This window comes from Labrus bergylta, chromosome 9 (assembly GCF_963930695.1).
Source record: "Labrus bergylta chromosome 9, fLabBer1.1, whole genome shotgun sequence".
Classification (NCBI taxonomy): domain Eukaryota; kingdom Metazoa; phylum Chordata; class Actinopteri; order Labriformes; family Labridae; genus Labrus; species Labrus bergylta.
Genome location: NC_089203.1, coordinates 29,632,566 through 29,655,240, shown reverse-complemented (window position 1 = coordinate 29,655,240; position 22,675 = coordinate 29,632,566). Strand labels below are relative to the sequence as shown.

The 22,675-nt window shown below is 41.0% G+C and overlaps 1 protein-coding gene across 1 annotated transcript; it reads left to right on the top strand.

Moving 5' to 3' along the window:
* The first annotated feature begins 3,582 nt into the window (after positions 1-3,582).
* si:ch211-255i20.3 (transmembrane emp24 domain-containing protein 11) lies at positions 3,583-6,816 on the top strand. Its single transcript, XM_029281599.2, has 5 exons — positions 3,583-3,903; positions 4,790-4,881; positions 5,454-5,579; positions 5,690-5,836; positions 6,335-6,816. Exons 1-5 carry the CDS (start codon positions 3,774-3,776, stop codon positions 6,482-6,484), a joined length of 645 nt encoding a protein of 214 aa, XP_029137432.1. The 5' UTR covers positions 3,583-3,773; the 3' UTR covers positions 6,485-6,816.
* Positions 6,817-22,675: the final 15,859 nt, after the last annotated feature.

The window sequence follows — 22,675 nt, the reverse complement described above, 5'->3', positions numbered from 1 at the left end:
ATCCAGAGCATGGAAGTGTAAAATGAATCTTCATCAGGCTGTGACGTACACAATCTAGGCCCGCGTCCCAAATATCATCTCCAGTGTCAAAGCCAAGCTCATCTCAATGCAATATTTTTCTCTTAAATCTGAACGCTTACTTTGTGGCTCCCAAGGTTATATTACCAACACTCGGGCTGCGGGATCAAATTGAGTGCAGAGAGAAATACTTTCAACTGGTTGACCCGGGTCGAGGCCTCACTGTTGGCTGGGATCCGCCCTGATGAAGTGTCGGTCGTAAAACGGAAGAACGTTCTCGCCAACTTTTTTTTTAAATCAGTTCACCGAATGTCGATTTGGATTACGACGCCTCCAAATCTCACAGAGCTCCATTCTCGCTTTGACGTTCAGGGCAGCTCGACCCCGGCACAGAGCAGGGGTCCCGCTTAATAGATAGAGCAGAAAGCAGCGACCCCTCTCTCCTTTTTTTGTCTTTCAGAAGAAGTTTCAGTGCAGGATTAAGACAACAAAATGTGAACAAAGTTGAAATAAATAGAGTCTTTCGTGCACAATAAGGGTGTAAATATGTAAAACAGACAGAAAGCATCCCACACATGTCGCATTGAACAGCAATAAGAACTAAAAATCTGGAGCTGGAGGGAGCTCCTGGTGTTTTGAATGACAATGGAGAGGAAAATTACTGGGACAGAGAGTCAGGAGAAAGAGGAGAGGAGCAGATTCAGCCTCTGGCTTTCCTCAACAGCAGTTTCATCAACCAAGTTTGAGGCAGGACGACAGGTAAGAGTTTGTGTTCCACAGTCAGAGTTTCCAAGATGATTTAAACTATCTGGAGAGCGTGATGAAAAAGGTTTTATAGATCTATGAAATATGAACAAGATATTCTTCTCACATACATGTACCCGAATTTGGCACATGCACTAACACACACATGTACATGTATTAATGGAGAGATGTCAGAGTGGGGCTGCTACACAGGGAGCCCCTCAGAGCTGTTGGGCACCTCTGCAGTCCTCGGGAAATGACCTGGCACCTCCCCAGCAACCAGATCAACTTCCATACTTTGGTCCGTACCTGGACTTGAGCTGGTCGACCCTTCAGTTTTCAACCCAAGTCCCTACAGACTAATGTAGGGTTTCAAACTCTGAGAGTCAATGTGAACCCAAATGGTAAACGGCAAATGGACTTCAGCTTGAAAAGTGCTTTTCTAGTCTTCTGTCTACTCAAAGTGCTTTTACACCGCAGGTCACACCTTCACATTCACACACTGATGGTAGAGACTGCAGAGTAAAGAGTCCATCAGAAGAAACTAATCTATTCATACACATTCACACACCACAGACGAAGCAGTGGGAGCAATTTGGGGTGCAGTGTCTTGCCCAAGGACACATCGGACATGTTGCAGCAGGAGCTGGGGATCGAACCCCCCGACCTTCAGGTTGTGAGACGGCCCTACCACTGAGCCATAGCCGCCCCTCAATTCAAGTGTTAAAGCAGTAAACAGAATCATTTAGAGTTTTACTTGAAATGCTTTTTGCTTTTGAGTGTTCACACACATGTAAAACTACTGAAGTGTGGGAGAAGAAGTTCTGACTCTTTGCTCACTCTGAGGGAATAACAACCTTTCCAGATGCTGTGTGTGTGTGTGTGTGTGTGTGTGTGTGTGTGTGTGCGGGTTTACTTTATACGTGAGGGAGAGCAAACGGCAACTACTGTACATGTGATGGTTTGGATTATAATCTCTGAAAAGATCTGGACTAGGTGTGTTCAGATGTGCATGCTTGATCGTGTCTTCCTGGTTGGGGTGAAACTATTCCCACTGTGCACGTCTGAAGGTCCTCCTGCAGAACGGCACTCTCCCTGTATGTACTGCTGAGTTTACCGCTGAATTAGGAAGAGAAGAAGAAAAAAGTTGATTCAAATACAGACATCCAACCTCACAGATAAGAGAGATGGAAATCTCTGTCGCACAGCGAGGGGGGGAGAGTGGAGGAGCAACATCTGGAGACGGGCAGCAACAGAGGTGTTTGTTTACAACACAGGCCGAGTCAACCTGCACGGAGACTCTGACGAGCTCACCAAAAACTAGACCGAAATAATACCAGAGGAGTAAACACACAGCTGGGCTTGAGTTCTGCTTGATCTCACTCTGGAGAAAAACTTTATCAACACACAGCCATTAACAGAAACAAATACCTTGTGTTATGTACCAAAGACCAGAAATCAAGTTCTCACAAGTTAGTGCACTTTTTTTTTATGTTAACCGTAGTTAGTAGTTCAGATTCAGATTCAGAAAACTTTATTTATCCCAGAAGGGCAATTCAGTTTCACAACCTACCGAGCCATTGAAAAACGCAAAGACAACACAAAAGGGAAACAAACACATCACCACAGCATTCAAACAGTTACATCCACATGTCAGTAACAACCAGCGCTATCAGTCTACAATTTCCTAATACGATGACAGACTTGTTCAGCATTCAACAGCCTGATAGCTGAAGGGATAAAAGAGTTGGAGTATCTATTTGTCCTCCTTGGAGGGGCAAGATAGCGCCGTCCAGAGGGCATTAAAGAAAACTCAGATGAGACAACATGTTTATGATCCCTTTGGCTTTCTGGACCACACGCTCCTTCCACAGGGAGCTCAAGTCTTTCAGCTGGACTCCAATAATCTTAGAGCAGACTTTTACGATGTGGTTCAAACTGTTCTTGTCCGTCACAGACAACCCATTGAACCAACAGATAAAAGAATGATAAAAGCTACATAAGAGGCTTTGTGAAACACTAAAAGAGTTCAGCCTCCGCATCAAATGAATAACCCTAACCCTAACACACAGTGTTTCCACGGCAACCATAAGTATAGCTTGTCTGTCATGGCGGCTACCTTGACAAGACACGGGGCGTTACAAGTATTAAGATTATGGATTTCCCTGGCTCTGATTTGATTGAACTGTTGGGAAGGTAGGGACACAAAAAATAAAATATATATATCATGGTTTTTACTAATTCACATATTTTAGTGTAGCTAGAAATCCATCACTTTGGACCACCCGACGCCCAGCCTCCACCATCGGACTGTGTCGTCCTCACAACCACCGCCGTCCTCCTTTACGCACGGCCTGCTCCGACCTCCACCTCAGCGGTGAGGAAGAGTGGACAACAGGAACGAGAGGAGAAATCCTTCCTGCTTATTACCCCATCTGCTCTTTTTGAAAAGCGTCTCCAGATAACACTCGTTGTGACTTGGCGCTTTACAAATAATGATTGATTGTGTGAGGTAAAGTCAGAGCATGCACTTGGCCCTAAAAAAAAAAAAATTCAAACATTTTGCTCTTCCAAACCCCTCCATGGTCGTTCTTCTACGCAGACATTTCCCTTTGAATGGAAATAGGACTTATTGTAAGGGTTGAGCTGTATCATGAACAAACTGCTGGATAATAAGTTTCCACTGCAAGTTGTCAGTCGCAGTGAGTCACGACTCTTAGCAGCCTTCCTATTGGCTCCTCGGTCGAGCAGTCACAAAACAAACAAGACGTGTCGTCACAGAAAGCGGCACCTGTGAGTTTCTCACACTCAGACCGGCTCCCTCACTGCCCTCCACTCTGAACGTAAAGTAAAGGACATGCAGTTCTACTTGTAGTCAATGACACATCATTCAATCCTGAGTCAGACTTTGTGGATCTACAAAAAAAAAAAACAATCAGCTCTTTCTACTTTCAGGCCAAACATTCGGTCACTTTCAGGTGCTTTGTAAGTGAACCCCTTGTTAACTGAAGATGGGTTTTCGAGGTGTTGGCGTCCTCCTGCAGTGTTACCTGATGTTGGCAGCAGCCATGTATTTTGATCTCGGAGAGCAGGAGAAAAAATGCATCATTGAGGAGATTCCTGAAGATACATTGGTTACTGGTGAGTCCTAAAGAGAGAGAGAGAGAGAGAGAATATGTCTCATGAGGGTCGTTTCAGACTTGAGCACAGGATTGTGAAGTAATGTGAAATGTGTTTTTCAAGGCAGCATGTCTAATATCTTTCAAGTGCAAAAGGCATTAATGGATTTCAAACCACCTGTTAAGCTGCTTCTTCTTCCTGCAAATCTATTTGTTTTGTTTTTTAATATTGAAGTAAACAGGTCAAGGAACAAATGAATTAAAGGAAGAATGTGTGACTTTTTGATCCAGTAGAGGTCGCCCTTGAGCACCTGTATGAAACCAAAACAAACTTCCTGTTAGGCCACACCTCCTCCACACTGAATCCTCCGCTCTCCTCCAGAGACACACCTCCAACCCCCCTGCACTCACATTCAATTGAAAGAGTTCTGAACTAGAACGACCAGAACTGTCCTCGGCTCGAGCTCCTCGCTGTGTCCTGCATTGTTGTGTTGACAGTGTGCTCGTAGCTTCACATTTCATGTAAACTGACACAGAATGACAGTGATCTAAATAATCAGTGAGTATGTTCTTCTTCTTCTCTCTAGTTCTTGACTAAAACAGCTTTTATACACAAGGGGAGGAGCCGGCCGTCCCGTCCATGTAAACACGGCTCTGACAACAACACAGCCAGCGGGACTCGAGCTTCTCCCTCATTGTAGACAGTCAGGACTCAGAGACACATTCACACAGGACAGACTTTATGATTTATTTATGTGGAACATTCTTTCTTTAAATAACATTACAGTACATGTATAAACAATGAACATTATATTTGCTTCTTATCAAACCCCTTACATGCTTGATTCTTATCTTGACTACCGCCGCGGTGTGTAGTCGTGTGTGTGAACGCTGTGTCTTACCTTCAGGTTATTTCTTGTTGGAGCCCTGGGATATGAAGTCGGTCACCTCCTCCCCTCACCTCAGCGTCACTGTGACAGTCAGAGACCCAAACCATGAGGTACCGCACCCACCCAGCAGAGGTTTATCATTGCACTTCCTGATTTACCCATTACATTTATTTATGTATCACAAGGATTCATTTACTTTAATCAAACCTTAAAACACACTCTGCTCACTTCCTGTGTGTCAGATCAGACTTAAGGTGTATCTTTGCTCTTCCTGATGTTGTCTCCTCCTCTCTAGATCCTTGCTTGTGTTGTTCTTACTCTCTGATGTTTTCCGTATTGGATAGAAGCGTCTGAATTGTAGAACTCACAGAAAGAGCCTTTTGTCTCTGTCCTCGTGTGTACAGAAATTGTTTAACACTCTTCCTGCTCTTCTTTCTGCTGACTGATTTGGTAACACAGACTTATTTTGCGATTTCAAATTCAAATTTTTAACAATTTCAGAGACAGAATCATTCCCTGTGCTTCGTTCTTCTTTCTGTCATAATGCACCGAGGCGTTTTTTTTTAAAATCAGTTTTTAACACCTGACCAACAAGGAAACACTAGAAGCACCATTTACAATTTGGACTTTTTTTTGCAGCGTTGCAAACGAAAACGTTTTTTCTTCCCCCCACTCTCTCTAGGTTCTGATGACCAAACGTTACAGTAAATTTGGCAAACTCACCTTCACAGCTCACGCCTCTGGTCAGCACTACCTCTGCTTCCAAAGCAACTCCACGCGGTTCTCAGTGTTCGCTAGAGAAAAGCTGGTGAGACCTGCGGAGATGAATACAACATTCAAACAGAGGGAAAACACAGCAAGCTGAGTCAATGCCTGCGTTTTATAAAAAACAGCGACTAACTCTCCTCTCTGCTACAGAAGCTGCATTTGGACGTTCAGATGGGAGAGCACACGATTGGCCACAGCACAGAAAAAACCAAAGACAACATGGTGCTGTTGGAGAACAGTCTCAGACACCTCTTCGAGCAGATGATGTACATCATCAGGCAGCAGGAGTACCAGAGGGTGAATAACCTTTTTCTTAACCATGTTAGGGCTAATGATCATTCTAACAATGTTGACAGTGTAAATCTTTGAAAGGCATAGGCCCCCGTGTCCACCTATAACATTTGTTTTCTGAGTGCCAGAAGGAAGCTGCCTGGAGAAGAACACATCGCCCAGCGTCTTTTTTGCGAGCGCTCTGCCTTTTTTGTGCGGCCGCTCCGAGAGCTCAAGTTGAAAATAATTTAACTTTTCAGAAACGCGCTCGCTGACGTCACAACGCTCTTTTCCAAATGTAGCCTATGATATTCCCCCGTGTTTTTCCCGCCTACGGATCGTGTCTTGTACCCACATCCTCCTCGCTCTGCGTCTGATCGGGTAAAAACAATCTAAAATATAAAACATGCAGTAAAAAGTAACGGAGCAGTGTCGGTCATACAGCGGTCGTTATTCTTATGCTTCATACATAAACATCCTGTTTCTTTTTCCCGTTTTTTTACATGATATTTCGTCCTCTCACAGGAAAAGGAGGAGGTGTTTCGTCAGATCGGCGAGGACACCAACAGTAAAGTGCTGTGGTGGGCCGTGGTGCAGACCTCTATCCTGCTGTCGGTCGGTTTCTGGCAAATGAAACGACTCAAAGACTTCTTCATTGCCAAGAAGTTGGTGTGATGTACGACCTTTGACCTGTCGGCTCTCAGCCTGATGATCACCTCAATGTCGTATACAAAAAAAGGCTGCAACAAGTATACGAGACACTTTGAAAATAAACGCTCTCTCCTCTTACTGTCAAACAGCTGGTCATATGAACACGGGGAAAAACTAAAAAATGATGTTTGAGTAGCAGGTATGTGTTTAGAGATGATGTTAGTGTTGTAAGGACAATCTTTGAAATATTTCTAGTGGGTTGTTTTTAAAGCTTCTGCTCCTCCTCCATTATTTATTAACTCAGTTGCCGTGACAACAGCATTTCATTAGACTTAATAAAGATAATAATAACAATGTATCTGACTTTTATAGCGCTTTTCCAAATACTTAAAGACACTTAACACAGAAGAACAACAAAATAAAACAAAGAAGAAAGAATGTCAGAGAAGGAGGATGAGGACGGGGTGTGTTTGTGGTTGTAGGCGACGTTGAAGAGGTGAGTTTGTAAGGATTTCTTGAAGGTGGAGAGATGGGGGGGGGGGGGGGGGGGGGTCTCTGACGTTAACATTACAATTAGCTTTTTTGAAGGTAATATTCCAGTGACACAGTTTAGACTTTAGTTACAGTTTCGATCGATTTGGCTCCTTTTACAAAATAGGACAAAAGTACAATTATCAGTTCAGTTTCATGTCTTTAAAAGGTCATAGGTCAACCAAACACATTTCATTCTTGTTTCAAAACGGAGCTCAAAGTCAAAGTCAACTTTATTGTCAATTTCAAAATATGCCAGACATACAGTGGAACTGAAATTGCGTTTGTCTCCGTCCCGCGGTGCAATACAACCAGAATGAGGTAAAATAAGATAAATAATATTTACAGTAATAAATTCTATGCGTCAGGAAATTGGTCAATGGCACCAAAATAAGAAGTTGTCATTGTGTGAGTGGTATACTGGTCAAAATGTTTCACAAATCTTGTCATGTTTTTGTCACTCTGGAAAAGTTTCGATTACCAATTTTATTTCACACCTTCTGTTGACACTGATGGCTCACTGTCGACTCGCTGAATGCTCCTTTATTCTGTATCTAATGAGCCTTTTTTGATTCAAATTTCAACACTAGTTCAACGTTTTCAGGGAACAACCCAAGCTGTAAGTTACAGCAGTAGCCTACACATAAAGATCAGTACATCTGTATGTCTGCAGTGCATTTGCCTGGGTAACAACAATGTGTTACATGTACTGTAGCCTACAGGAAATTCACCTTTGGTCTTTCATGTCAAGTCATATAACCTAAAGAAGATCTGTCACAAAATGACACCCATGTGTTTCTTCATTCATTACTGACAGCTGGCAGCTCATTAACATGTGATGGATGTTCATGGAGAACATGACCCGTCTAACTGACGGGACCATTCTGCTGTGACAGCTCAAAAGATGACAGAACGTTTAGAAGTTGTGAAGAGTTTGACAGTTTCAGCATCAACATATCAGTTTGAATCAGTCCGTAGGTAGAAGTGGGTGTGGTGCTTATTTGTACTGTTTTGCACTCAAATTTACCTGAACTAGTTAGAAATTCAGATCTGTTGTGAAAAACATAGACCTGATAAATAACTGTTCAGAGATTTGATCTTTTTGTCTCTCATTTGAGAATTGAGCAAAAGTAAATGAGGGAAACCTGCAAAAAAAAAAATGTTTGCACAAAAATGCACATTGTTTAGTATTATTCTATGTACAGGCTTTACGCAGAGGCTTTGCATCTAAAATCACAACATGAAATTATTGACTAAAAACAGCTATATCCTAATAAGAAAATATAATTTAAAAAAGCAAATGTAGGAGATTTTTTATTTTCCTTCTAAGACACTAAAGAGTTAATATAACTTACCTCTTTTAAAATACGTACTTGTGAAGGTTCAGTTGATGTTACAGTTCTTCATTTGACAGATAGCCTCGCATCCATGAAAGAGATCGAGTGTGGTACCGGAAGTTCATGTTTTCCATCAGCCATGATGTCATCACCATCCAAGGTAGACTGACCACGAGCTTCAGGAGGATGAAACGATGGTTAATGTTCCTGTAGGAGACACAAGTTCGTCTGATATGAACCTCGTTTTAAGAACAACTCGGATTATTAGCGACCTCGGGTTGAAAGAACTACACTACCCACAATCCTAGCGTTTAACAGCAACGTCTTTGATTGGAGGAGCCCGCTGTTACCATGGAAATGCTCACTGAACCCGCGAATTCAGGCTGTAAACAGAAGTTAACAGAAGTTCAACACAAACTAAAACATGTTACAACATTTTATTAACAATATAAACACTAATACAAAGATAAATGTAGAAAGACGTTCAGAAAAAAGCGCGCTAAACTATCGTTTTGTGAGAACTTGTTGGAATTGCATCGGACATGTGGCTGCAGGAGCTGGGAATAAAGATAAAGATTAACTTTATTGATCCCCTATGGGGGACATTTTTTTGTCACAACAGCTCCAGAAACAGAAATATAATCATCAACAATAACAAGAAGTTAAAAATCAAACATGTGTAGGCCTACATCAGTTAAATAAAGGGAGAAAGAATAATACTAGAATCGAACCCCCGACCTTCTGGTTGAGAGACAAACCGCCTCTACCACTGATCCACAGCCGCTAACTAGAAGATAATTTAAGTGCTTTTTAATCCAGTAGATATTTGACTTTATAACCGAGCAACGTTTTTCAGATTGAATGTGGGTAACTTAAATGAGATTTCCAAGATAGTCTTTGATCTATTATCACACCAAGAAATGTAGCTCCTTCCACCACTTCCATTCCCATCTATTGTTAGACTGATCAATGCATCTTTCCTTCATTAATCATTACAACTTTCATAAAACACATTGAAAATAAAGATGCTTTCTCCCCTTGATTTAGTAGACAACGCACACATTGACCACTAGATGGCAGCCATGCACCACTGACATGAGCTTGTGTTTGAGGCCATGAACGACCATCTAACTTTACAAAGAGACTGCTGTGATGGAGGGGTTTTGTGCAAAATAATGAATATCAAATTGAATTCTGGGTTTGTTTTCTTCTATTTGAGAGATCGACAAAAAAAGTACGTATGCAAAGTTTTGTGAACTTGTGTAAAATGAGAGTGAATAAGACAAATTCATTCTGCATCCGTCACATGAAGCATTAACAATCATTCTTCTCTGGCATTATTGTGAAGTGATATTTGGAACTGAATACCCTTGTACGGAGGACGGGGTAAAAGACACAGGAAACAAATGTCTGAATCTGTCGTCAGCCTCGGAGAAGTATCTCCTTCATGTGGTCAGGCGTACCAAATTTCATCCTTGGTAATATTATATATTGATTTAATATACAGGGAGCCGACGAGGACAGTTGTGGGCTGTCAGGACAGAAGACAAAAGGTTGTTTGGGGAATGCGTCCCGGTGAAGAGCTGAAATAGCTGCTGGAGGAATTTGTTGTTCTAAAGTGAATACTCTCAGCCGTTCAGTCTGCTTTTCCATCTTTGTTAAAAATGGAAAAAATAAATTGATGCCTGTGTGCTATCACATTACAAATTATACAGCTCAGATCACCCCTCCTCCTCCTCCTCCTCCTCCTCCCAAAGAATCCCAAAGTAAAGAAAGTTTTCAAGACAATAATGCAGAGAATGGAGAGAGGAAGATCAAAAGAAAGAGGAAGACAAGTCCCGACAGGTGGTAACGTGGCTGTGCAGCCTCTTCTATAAATGTTGGATGTGTTCGCAGATTTATCAGGCTTTCTTGGGGACATGTGTCTGAATGTCTGCCTCATCTATGGGAAAAACTATCCGCAAAGAGACGGCCATAAGTCTCCCTCTCTCTCGTTTGAACTCCAGAACCTCTGGAATTGTCACATCATCGTGCAACTGATACAGGGAGGACATGCGATCTGAATTACAGCCACGGCATTGTTCACATTTCTGAGAGTATGAACTGTCCGCCTTTGCGATTTTTCATGTACATCTGTGCACCTTTGCTGCAGACACTCCAAATGAATATCCTAACCTTTTCACATCATATTGGACTTTTTTTTTTTAAATGTCTGTTCTCATTTTTTATTTTATTTTTTTTACCTCTCCCCGCTGTGACTTCATCCTGACAACGCTTTCACACCCCGAGTCTTCATAAAGATAATTGACAAACAACAGAAAATGCCAGATGAGGTAAATGCCATTGCACAAATAAAAGCACGCTGGGAAGAGGGGAAAAAAATGTCAGAAAGTGCTGCCTCGCCTTTCACAATATTTAGATTGGGATCAAGAGATTTCCTGTTATTTATTAAGCTGTATTCCTGAGTGACTGACGGATGAGTGAAGATGATCAGAGCGTAAAAATAGTCGTTTGGAAAAACACTGTTTGCACAAAATAAAAAACCCAGTCTGTATATTCATGTACACATACTGTAATGTTTGTAGCTTTAATTCACATCATGGCAAATACAACGCATGTATAAGAATGTATTCATCATGTTTGGTTTCCCTGGCATCGTTTTATTTAAATGTTTTCATGCTAATTGTTTGAGCACATTCAAAACAAAGGAATGAATGAAACCTTTATTGCCCCTCGGGGAGTTTACCTCGCAGCGAGCGCTTAAAAACACAACGTGATAAAAGACGTAGAAACCATACAGGACAGCACATAAAAACTAAATCAATGCCAGATTTATACTGTATGATCAAAGCTTGTTGAGCTGCTGAATGATGCACAAACTACAACACAAACTACACAAAACACAAACCAAAACATAAAATACAACACAAACTACACGATATGAAACACAAAACAAAACACAAACTACACAATACAAAACAAAACACAAACTACACAAACTAAAACACAAACTACACAATACAACACAAACCAAAACATAAAATACAACACAAACTACACAATACAAAACACAAACTACACAATACAAAACAAAACACAAACTACACAAACTAAAACACAAACTACACAATAAAAAAAACACAAACCAAAACATAAACAACAACATAAACTACACAATACAAAACAAAAACTACAACACAAACTACACGATACAAAACACAAACTACACAATACAAAACACAAACCAAAACATAAACAACAACATAAACTACACGATACAAAACAAAAACTACAACACAAACTACAACACAAACTACAACACAAACTACACAATACAAAACAAAAACCAAAACATAAACTACATTAAAAGCTCCACAAACTACACAAATCAAAACATAAACTATGACATAAACTACATTAAAAGCTACACAAACTACATAAACCAAAACAAAGACTACGACATAAACTACAACACAAACCAAAACACATACTACTACACAAACTACAAAGGTATGCTACAAATGAGGTGACTCCTCTGTTAGTCCTCATCCTGGGCCACCTGTACCTGTGTCCTGAAGTCTAGACTTCATGCTCAGACCAAAGTGGGTCCAGTCTATGTGTGTGCCCCAGAACTGGATGTTAATTCAAAATGTGGGACTTGTATTTTGGGATATTTCTCTGATTTATTTAGTCCGTTGAGTCCAGTAGAAACATCTGTGATGAGTTGAGAGTTTTGGAGTTATGTCTTTATTGTAGAGACAGGATAGTGGATAGAGTTTGAAATCAGGGAGAGAGAGTCTGACTAGCCTTCGTCTATGAGGCGTTACCTAACCGCTATACGCCAACCAGCGCCCCCAAATTAAGATTTTTCAAAGCAAACATTTTGAAACGCAACTGCAGTGGAAGTGCATGTACAGATGAGACAAATAGGAACGTAATATGCCTGAATTCCAGTGAGCATCGTGTGCATGCTGGCTCACTGTTACTCTGTCAGTACTTACTGCAGCGTTTGAATTTCTAACGCCTACTCCCCTTTCCACTCAAAATGTCTGCTGTAAAAAAAAAAGAGCCAAGCTATTCAAAAAAAGGAATTAATTTCACTCTCCTCTCCAGTTTAAGCTCATTACATGGTTTCATTTTATTGCATTTTTAGAATAATATCATTAAGCTGTCACACTGATTTGGCACCTGTTGGTGTAATGTCGGCCATATTGCCAACGCTCCAACATGAAGTGACATAAATCATTCACAAAAACAACTGTATTACCATCGCTGAGGTCTGAGCTGGAGGGGAAATCATGTCTGAAAGAGACATAGTGAGTCTCAGCGAGAGTCAGAGCGGTGGATATACTGTATAACCCCAGCGGCTATGGAACAACGGCCCACTTAAGTCACTAAAGACTACCAATGTGAGGCCCCTGTTTTATCAGCAAATCCAGGCCATTATACGGCTAATGCCAGGCATCGCCTGTGACATCCCCCCGTCTGTCTGTGACACGGTTAGCTTCAGCTCCTGTGTCAGTGGAATACACCCGGCTTCAGCAGAGGACAGCACAATACTTTACTTAGTGTTTTGGATGAGCGACTAAATTCCTGCTGTGTTAAAGGGCACGGTGCTGCATGGTGCTGCACGGATCTGTACTATCATAAAGGTCTTAGACCCTTTTTAGGGCTGACTCAGCACCTCTAGATGTCATCACAGCACCCCTAAAATGATAAGAGAACATTTGCAAATATCTTGATTTTATATTTTAGCAATAATTTGGAAATATTGCTATATTTGTCATACCGCATCCCTTACCCCCCACCCAACACACACTCTATAACTTTATACTAACTATACAACTTTACTTTTGGGAGATTTATGGGAATCTTGACTTTCTATCTGAAGACTTTATTCTTATAAATGGCCGAGCTGATTCTCGTAAATATACAACTTTATTCTAGTGAATTAAAACTTTAATTTATGACTTTATTCTCGTGAATTTACAATTGTATTCCCATAAAACTTTATTCTTGTAAATTTACAAATCTATTCACGTTAATTAACGTTTTTGTTGTGTAAATTTACAACTTCATTCTCTGTAATTTACAACATTATTCTTGTAAATGTAAGACTTAAATGTCATAAACAGGAATACATTTTCCAAGAAACTTTATTCCTGAAAATTTATGACTTCAATCTGGTAAAATTACGACATTATTCTCATAAATGTAAGACTTTAATGCCAGAAATGTATTTTCATACATTTAGGACTTTATTCCTCGTAAATTTACAATTGTATTCCCCATGAAACTCTATTCTAGTAAATTTACGACATTATACACTTTAATCAACGACTTTATTCTCCTAAATTTATGATTTTTATCTAATAAATTTAGGATTTGAATCCCATAAAACTTTATTCTAGTAAATGGCAAACATTTCTGATTTTATTTTATTATGCCTTTAATCTGGAAATCCCAACCCCCCACCCCCCCCCAAATGTAGCCGTAATACTCTTTGGTAAAGAACATCAGGTCTGCTGCATCATGCTCTTCACATTAAGCAAAGTAATACCGCAGCAGCGTTCAGTGTTTTGTAATCTGCCCATTGTTTTATAGTTGCAACAGAAATGGACGACAAAGACCCCGGTTCGACCACACATGGCTTTAAGAGACGCACAAACATGGACACACACTTACACATAAAGGGCTGCATGCGTGACAGCTTTAAGCTTTTGTTGTGTTTCGTCTGACAGTAGCAGTAAAGGTAGTAATCGAGAGATTAGAGCTAAGGTGCTATCATGGCGCTCCTTTGTTTGGTCTCTCGATTAGCGGTCGCACATCACGTTACTGGCATGCGTGGGAATGAGTCACACAATGAGCTACTTTGTGTAGTTTGCCTTATTTTTGGATCTTTTGAATCTGTCGGGTTCCATGGCAACCAGGTGTGCACAAATATTTGGATTTCAGGTATATTTCCTTCTTTGATTTCAAATCGCCGGATCGCTGAATCATGTTGCATGTTTTTCAGGAATCCCCCCGTTAATCACTCCCTCGCCTCCAGCTCATCCAAAGTGCAGCAGCCAGGCTTCTTAATGGTTTATGTCATCACATCACCCCAATTTAAGCTTCTTTACATTTGCTTCCAGTTGGTTTTAGAATTTATTTTAAGATTTTACTTATCACTTTTAAAGAACACATGAGGCTGGCTCAGACTTAGATCCTCAGATGGAGGCATCCTGGCTTAAAACTACAGGTGACCGCTCTTTCGCCATCAGTGCCCCCCGACTTTAGAACAACCTCCCTTCAGCTTCTTAAATCTCACTTTTATAATGGGGGTCAGGATGGAGCTTATTGGGGTCTAATGATGGGTTCGTCATAAGACCTATGCTTTCCATGATTGTTCTGATAATGGTTCTTATGATTGTTCTGATGGTAGTTCTGGGTTTCATGATGGTTCTGGATTACTTGATGGTTCTTGAGATGGAACTTATGGTGGTACTTGTAATAGATCGTATGATGGTTCCAATGATGGTTCTTATGATGGTTGTTGTGATGGATCTTAAGATGGTTCTCATTAAAGGCCTTAAGAGGGTTCTGATGTTCGTTCTCATGATGGATCTGGGTCTCATGGTTCTTTTGATTGATCTTTCGATTTTTCTGATGATGGTTCTTGTGATTTTTTCTTATGGTGGTTGTTGTGATGGTTCCTGATGGTTCTGAATCTTATGATGGATCTTGAGATGGACCTTGAGATGGTTCTCATGAAAGGCCTTATGATTGTTCTCATGATGGATCTCATGAAAAGTCCTAGATTGTTCTCATGATGGTTCCTATTGTGGGTCTCACATATGTTTATTGGGTTGTTTTTGTTGTAATGGTTCGTAGGTTGTCATTTGGGTTATTCTGATTTGTTCTTTTGATGTGATTGCTGAATGTCAAAGAACTGTAAACCCTTGTTTTTAAAGGTGCTATTTAAAGAAAGTAATACAAATTATTGTTGTTGTATAAACATGTTAATACTCCTATATCTTAACTTTTATAATAATCATATATAATAATTATAGAATCCAAAAAAGGTCAAATAAGAACTTTCTAAAACATTTAACCTGCTGAGGGGCTGCAGATGTAAACTAGCTTAAAGCTAACTCTGGTACGATGCATCAAATGGCAACGTTTATGTTTAATATTGTACATGGAAAATTTAAAATTAAATAATTGACCTTGTGGGCTTGACAGAACTCATTCAGGACAAACTTGCACCCAGCCTGATCCCCTCTTTTTCATTGTGCCAGGTCTGAGTCAACAGAGTCGTTTTATGTGGTTTGGGGCTGGAGGTTGGAGGGAGGGGGGGTAGGGGTTCTCAGACCCCGGGTGTTTACCCCATAATCCTTGAGACGAAGTTCACAAGTGGGAGGAAAGTACGGGGAGATTTAGCTTCTCCCAAAGGTTTACCGCTCCCATGTTCTCTGAAGACACACGGGGAGAGGGTAATTCCTGGGAATGATTTGTGAAAGATATAATAGTTAAGAAACTGTTTTTGTCCTTTTTACTACAAAAACTCTGTACAATAAAATGTGCCAAGTTTTGTTGTTCCATAAATAATTTGTACAAGTTGAATTGTTATGTCTACATTTACATATCACGATTTGTACAGTGCTGCACCTACCTTAGCATAGTTGAAATGTATTTTAAAAGAAAATCAGAATTAGCTAATTGTGAATGGCTGTACATTCTGCATTTTTGATCCAAATATGCCCACCAAGCTGGACTTCAGGTTGTGCAAGAAGACCTTTTTTTCCCATCTCAGGATTAAGTGTGCTGCCCTGAACCCATCAGGTCAGAAAAATTATTTTGAAATGAATCCTTGGAGCGAATGGAAGCCAAAATGTGTAACAACATTTCAGATATAATTTAGATTAGTTGCACATGATTTCATCCTTTTTTGCCCCTTGTGTTGAAAACAATTAAATGAAAGTAATCAGGGAGCCGGCAGACGAGTGGTTAGTTTGAGCCTTCAGGCACAGAGGCTGCTGTCCTCGAATGGAAGCAAACTAGGATCAATATTGGAGATGCTTTTGAAAAATGGAGAGAGGTTAGAACACAGAAAGGTTTACAGACCCATGCAGAGCTGGATAAACACTGAAGCTTCAGAGTCCACCACATGGTGACCTGAGTGAGCATGGACTCTAGAGAGGAGGGGGCGGGGGGAGACAGCTCTCTACAATGTTTTAAATTTAGACTACAGTACCCATTTTGAACACTAGGTGTCAGAGTTACATACTGCTCCTTTAAAAAAAAAAACATTCAAGGATTCAAAGTTCTTGGGGAAAAAGGGAGGCACAAAAAGTCCTCACAGTTTCTCACAGGACCTTTGAACAAGGGCAAATAACTTTCTCTGGGTCAGGTAACTTACATCTCATCATCATAGTGTCAATAATCAAATAAACAAATACAAGCAGGATAGATGTTACCATTAACCTTATAATACTTTAAGAACAATAAAAACCATATTGCTAACTTGTCTGGTCTTGAAACCCATTCTGCTGCTCTTTTCTACTTTTTGCATTGGAACAGACTGATGCAGTCTTCAAAAAATGTTTCTTATAATAATGTTTTATATCAAACATCTCCTTGCACCACTGAGAATGTTTTGCACTTGTTGTGCTTGGCCCTGAGAACGATTCTGATGACTCGTATGTCTCGGTAATATATATCTTGCAGCGTTGCTTCGAATGAGTCTCAAGGTTGCGGCAGGACAAGAGAAAAAAAAAGAGCATGTGGTGAGTCACGTATACCTTGTTACACCGCCACAGTGAAGTACATCATGTTGTTTTTCTCCCTCTCCTCTCGACTGCTCACTGTTGTCCAAAGAAGAGGCTGTTGCTTGGCCCGCTGCCAGCCCACAGAAGGATTGAGCCAATCCCAAAAAACACACTTCATACTGAACACAGTTGAGACACTTTTCTTTGGCTGGTCATTGTGGTGAAAAGAGAAGAAACCTGAAATGATCCATTATTGCTGCCTGGATCCATTACTCATTCTCAGGCATCGCACAGTTTTCAGTTACACACTGGGAGGCAGGATATACAGCTGCAACTCTTAGCCAGAGGAATATGTACTGAGTGATTTGGATTGATTTACTTTTTTTCCCATGCTGCTTCAGTGTGACCTTACAGAAGAGTTTACTGGCATCCAGCACTGGTGAAGACTCACTTGTTGTAGATTTGAAAATAAAAAGTTTTAGACTCCAAAACACCATCAATGCTCAAATTCTGTTATGGTTTCTATGCCATCATCAGAGGCTGCACGGTTTAGTGGTAACTGCTGTTGCCTCACAGCGAGGAGGTTCCTGGTTTGAGTCCCCGTCTGAAAGGAGCCTTTCTGTGTGGAGTTTGCATGTTGGAATTGGACGCACTGATATCTCTTAAGAAAAGTAAACTGATAATAAAACAGACTGAAATTAATATTGTTGCCTCTTTATCATCAACAAAAGCAAACAAGACCATTAAGAGAAGATGACTTTGTCTAGTTCTTCTTATCGTTGAGTTGTGTAACTACATCATCCCAAATTTTTACATCGATGGTGAATCCCAGAACAATCCATAATTTAATTCACAGAAAGAGGTCCAATACCTAACCTTTTTCATGTTAGATATTGTCTATACAGTAAGCATGAGTCAAATTTTCATCTGCAAAAGCCATTTTTAAAAATTACGCCAACACCTCCCAGGACGCTACCTCACAACATATAAAGAATTTATTGATTTGATTTTAAACTATCAATGATCCAGTGGAACCGGTGCCGATTTTAGCGTCTGTTGGGGACCTAGGCTAAGATTCACAGGGGGCCCCTCCAACCCGCATTCATTACCATTATGTCCTAAATGTTTTATCAACAAAAAATATCAAAATGTGAACTTTTTATAAAGTTTTTACAGATTTTATCACATTAGCATTTTTTTTCAAAACACAGAAATAAAGAACAATAGAATCTTTAATATTTTCTCCTGTGACTTTAATTTTTGCTGTCAGATGGGGCCAACTTAGGGGGGTTTCCTTCATTCAAAACTTGCTCATTTTGAGCCACTAATGTGTTTCAAACTCTGTCAGACCTGAGGGGGGGGGGCTACTGGGGCTCCAAGCGGTTGCCTGCCGTGCCTGTTGACAATCAGCGCCTCTGAGAGAAACCAATGGATGTTGACGACTGCAGTAATTAGGCCCAGTACTTGGTTAATACAGTAAATGGCCATATATATTTTTTGGACTTTGTTTATAGATAAATATGGCGTTCAGGGACAAAATACAGGATGTTTTTCTTATTGCAAGAAGACCACCAAGTTGCGGTTAAGTTATTGAATTCACACAAGTACTGCTTTACATGTTCAAATGGTACCTCATGGGGATTTATTTGACATGCTCCCAGTCATTTCCCCAAAAAGCAAACCCCTCCTGCTGATCTTGACTTGTGTCAGCGCTTCAGCAGAAATCCTGAATGCCTTTGGGAAGTTAGTTTTTTAAAGAAGGTTCACGTTGTAAGGTCAACTCCGCTGCCAGCAAAACACACAGATTTAAACTTTTAGAGACGGATTTAACATGAAATATGTAATCCCAACCGGGGAGGTTCGGACTTGGACAATATTCCCACAACCTCACACTGAGAGAGCCAACAGTTCGCTGCCACTGCTTCAGCTACCTCGCTTTACCAAAAGTCTCTCCCTCGTCTTAGCTGGAGTCTCTCTGTGTGCTGCTTGTTTGCCTTTACTTCCCAAATCCCTGAGAGCAAACAGGAGCATGGGCAGATTAGCTTAATATCATCTTCTGCACTTACTACATAGAAAAGAAATGTCATCTGTGTCCCGGGGTATAAAAATCCAAATAAGAGAGTCAAACCAGGGCTGCCCTGTTAGATATATAAAGCAAAGGGCATCATTTCAATCCCATAATAATTACACATTGATGTTTGAAGTTGTGCTATCTCTATATATGTTTGTTCCATTTGACGACTCTCCCTCTACGCTGATGACACACGCATTTATGTGGAACCCTAATAGGATTAAAAATGGAGGAAGAAAAAAGTCAAAATGGATTTTAATCAATAATCTGGCTACTTCTTTGTGTACTCCATGCCCGTCTTGAAAAATAGGCAAATGACTCGGAATGAGAGCTAAAGCTAATAAGCAGGCCACCGCTAATCTCTTAAACAAACCTCCTCTCTCCCTATGTGGCCTTCTCTCTCTCTCGCATTATGAATAATGTATATTTTGCCAACAAGCCCAACACCTCAACACACACACCTACACACACACACACACACACACACACACACACACACACACACACACACACACACCTACACACACAACACTCCCCCTCGGTGTCTCTTTTGACTTTTGAGTTCAATCTGGTCCCTCCCCCAACCTTATTGGTTTACTTTAATTAGTGATATTGAAGGAAGGGGCAAATGAGGGGGGGTGTAGTAGTGGTGTTGAGGAAGAAGAGGGGGGGGGGGGGATTTGTGGTGGCGTAAATACTGAAAACAAACAAGAGAGCTGAATGGGAGGATGGCGGCGGGTGCAGTCCCGATGCCGCTGCGCAGACGGAAGGGGACACATGGTGTAAGCAAACACTCGTAATTGCATTAGATTCCCCTGGCACACGGGTAATCTAGCCTCCCCCCCTCCCCCCCACACACACACACACCCACCCCCTTGTCCCAGAACACAACAGGACACATCTCCCACTCTTCTCACTCTCTTTGTCACTCTCTCTCCTGCAAAAATTATTAATGTAAGTCCCACAGCGCTGTCATTGATCATTCAGCGGGCGCGATGGAGGACTAATTATCATTTATGCGTCTGAGGTGTGGAGCACCAGCGAGATACAGCTTGTGTTTGAATGCATTCATCGTTTTCTGTGTGTGTGTGTGTGTGTGTGTGTGTGTGTGTGTGCGCACATTTGCCGTGTGTGAGCGTGCGTGCATCCCATTTAACAGTTGTCCTGTTTGATATTTCATTCCTCAGCCCACATGTCTTGAGAGTTTGAGCAAACACATTTGCTTGAATGGGATGTTCCCTGAGCAAACGGGGAAAATCTGGCCTTGATGTGAATATCAGTGACAGCCAATGATAATTAAGACGGTTTGTTTTTGCAGCTTATTAAGATGTCCGCTGCACAAAGACCTAAAAAACCCCCCAAACAAACAGGGTCTGATATTAGTTTTTTAAACATTTTTTAGCCCTTACAATCTATTGATTTCCTTCTTTTAGGAAAAAAATAATCTAATTTGGATGTAAAAACAATAAGATCCACTAGATGGTGTTGTAATATCCACAATGACCAAGATCCACACACCCACATAATAAATACTCCAAGCTTATACTATCAAATCTTTTTAGAACATTTGTTTGTCACTGCAAATACGCAGGACTTTTTAAAGAGTTAGTGCAACAAAAAAGACCAGATTGCCGTGTTTGCTTGAATCCCGCTTGTTAATCAAAACTATACTTTGTCTATTATTCATGCGCTTATGTGCTCGTGTATTTTGACAGAATTCTAGCTTTACATTGACATTTCCCAGTTATTCCTCTTGTCTTTCTTTCAGCCTTAAATTTTCTACTCTTATCCCGAGTAGTTTGAGTAGCAGCGACACAAGCCTCAAATCCTAAATAAAGAGTGCAGCGACGAGCGACGGCGTCTTGAAAACAGGTAGCAAAATAATCCCTGCACCTGTGGACAATAATTCATAAAGAGGGCATTTTTAATTCACTTTTAGGGAATCAAACCTCGACTGCAGAGGGGGGCCGAGTCAGGTCACCCACGCAAACATAAACGGAAAAAAAGGGAAGATGGAGGGAAAGTCTTAGATCTCTGATGGTATTCAACGGATATGTGGGGCTTTGAGGGAAAGCCTCAGAGCCAAAGGGTTTAAATTTGTGTGGCCCCGGGGCCAGTGCAACAGAAAATAAACAATGCTTTGCAGTGATTAGGACTTTATTAAGGCACGCTAAGTCTCTTGGCCTGGATTGGGTTGATGTTTGAGGAGCTGGCCTTGTGAAGATGCCCCCATCATGATGAAAAAAGGAGGTTTCAGTGGCAGCCTTATGCGTTCTTTAGCTCATGAGAAATAACCCATAAAAGCAATGCAATGCAGGATGACTCCATCATTTAAATCCAACTGATTACGTCTGTGTTAATAACTCCACAGTGCACACAATTATCTTCTATTGACCGCCACCATAATCACCTCCATTCGGATTAAGAACGACTCCCCACACAGAGAAGCATGATCTCTAATGACTGACAAACAAACAACCACGAGAAGACGGAGGGGAGAGCACGGGGGGAACACCCACTGAGCTGCTTTTAAAGTAATATCATTTAAGCCCCCGGACACCCCAACAAAGTCTGTCAATGTCTAACATGGCTCCTCACCTGTTTGGAAACAGCCAAACAGCCCGGGGTAATCCCTTTTCCCCGGGGCACTTGAGGTAGATTTACCCACCCCAGAGCTGCGTCCTGCCCGGACAAGTTAGTGAACTGCAGGGCCCGAAGAACACCCACAGCCACCACCACCGTGCTGTCCTCATCTTCAGCTGGGAGGAAGCCGGAGTACCCAGAGAGAACCCACACATGCACGGGGACACAAACATGCAAACTCCACACAGAGAGGCTCCTGTCAGACGGGGATTCAAACCAGGAACCTCCTCTGCAGGGCACCACTGTGCAGAGACAATGAAATAGAAACATCTAAGACAATGATTGAATAAAGTTGTTGTAAAATAAATTAAACATCATGGATAAAATAAGGAATACAAGAAGGCCTTTTGATAAAAATAAGGCTTGAAAGGAGATTTAAAAGAAGATACTGATTTAGCTCATTTGATATCCTCAGGCAGGTCATTTCACAGCCGGGGAGTCCGGGCAGCAGACGCTCGGCCTCCTTTGGTTTTTAAGTTTGAGATGGAAACAGTCAGGAGTTTCCTGCCTGAGGATCTCACTGGCTGGTGGGGACAGCTGAAGTTCAGATATATATTCTAGGGCCAGTAACACCTTAAATAAGTAAATCCTTCATATCAATCCTAAAAGAAATGTGTAGCCAGAGTAAGGTCAGTAAGACAGGAGTAATATGTTCTCTCTTCTTAGTTATTGTTAAAAGTCTCACAGCTGAATTTTGCACAATTTGAGGCAAAGATTTTCCTGTTTTGGTCCGTGGTTGAAATCTAAAAATGTTTAGACTAAAACCTCCAATCAAACAAGAGGACTATCAGAGAAACAACCAATTGTGGGTGTGTAAAATCCAAGTCTTTTTTTTCATCCATCTTGTAATAAGGTGTGTCTGTTTTATTGTAAAAGCAGTGAC

Coding starts and splice junctions, on each gene's coding strand:
- si:ch211-255i20.3 (XM_029281599.2), top strand. CDS start 3,774: ATGGGTTTTCGAGGTGTTGGCGTCCTCCTGCAGTGTTACCTGATGTTG. Junction 5,580..5,689: donor TGTTCGCTAGAGAAAAGCTG/GTGAGACCTGCG, acceptor TCTCTGCTACAG/AAGCTGCATTTGGACGTTCA. Junction 5,837..6,334: donor GGCAGCAGGAGTACCAGAGG/GTGAATAACCTT, acceptor GTCCTCTCACAG/GAAAAGGAGGAGGTGTTTCG.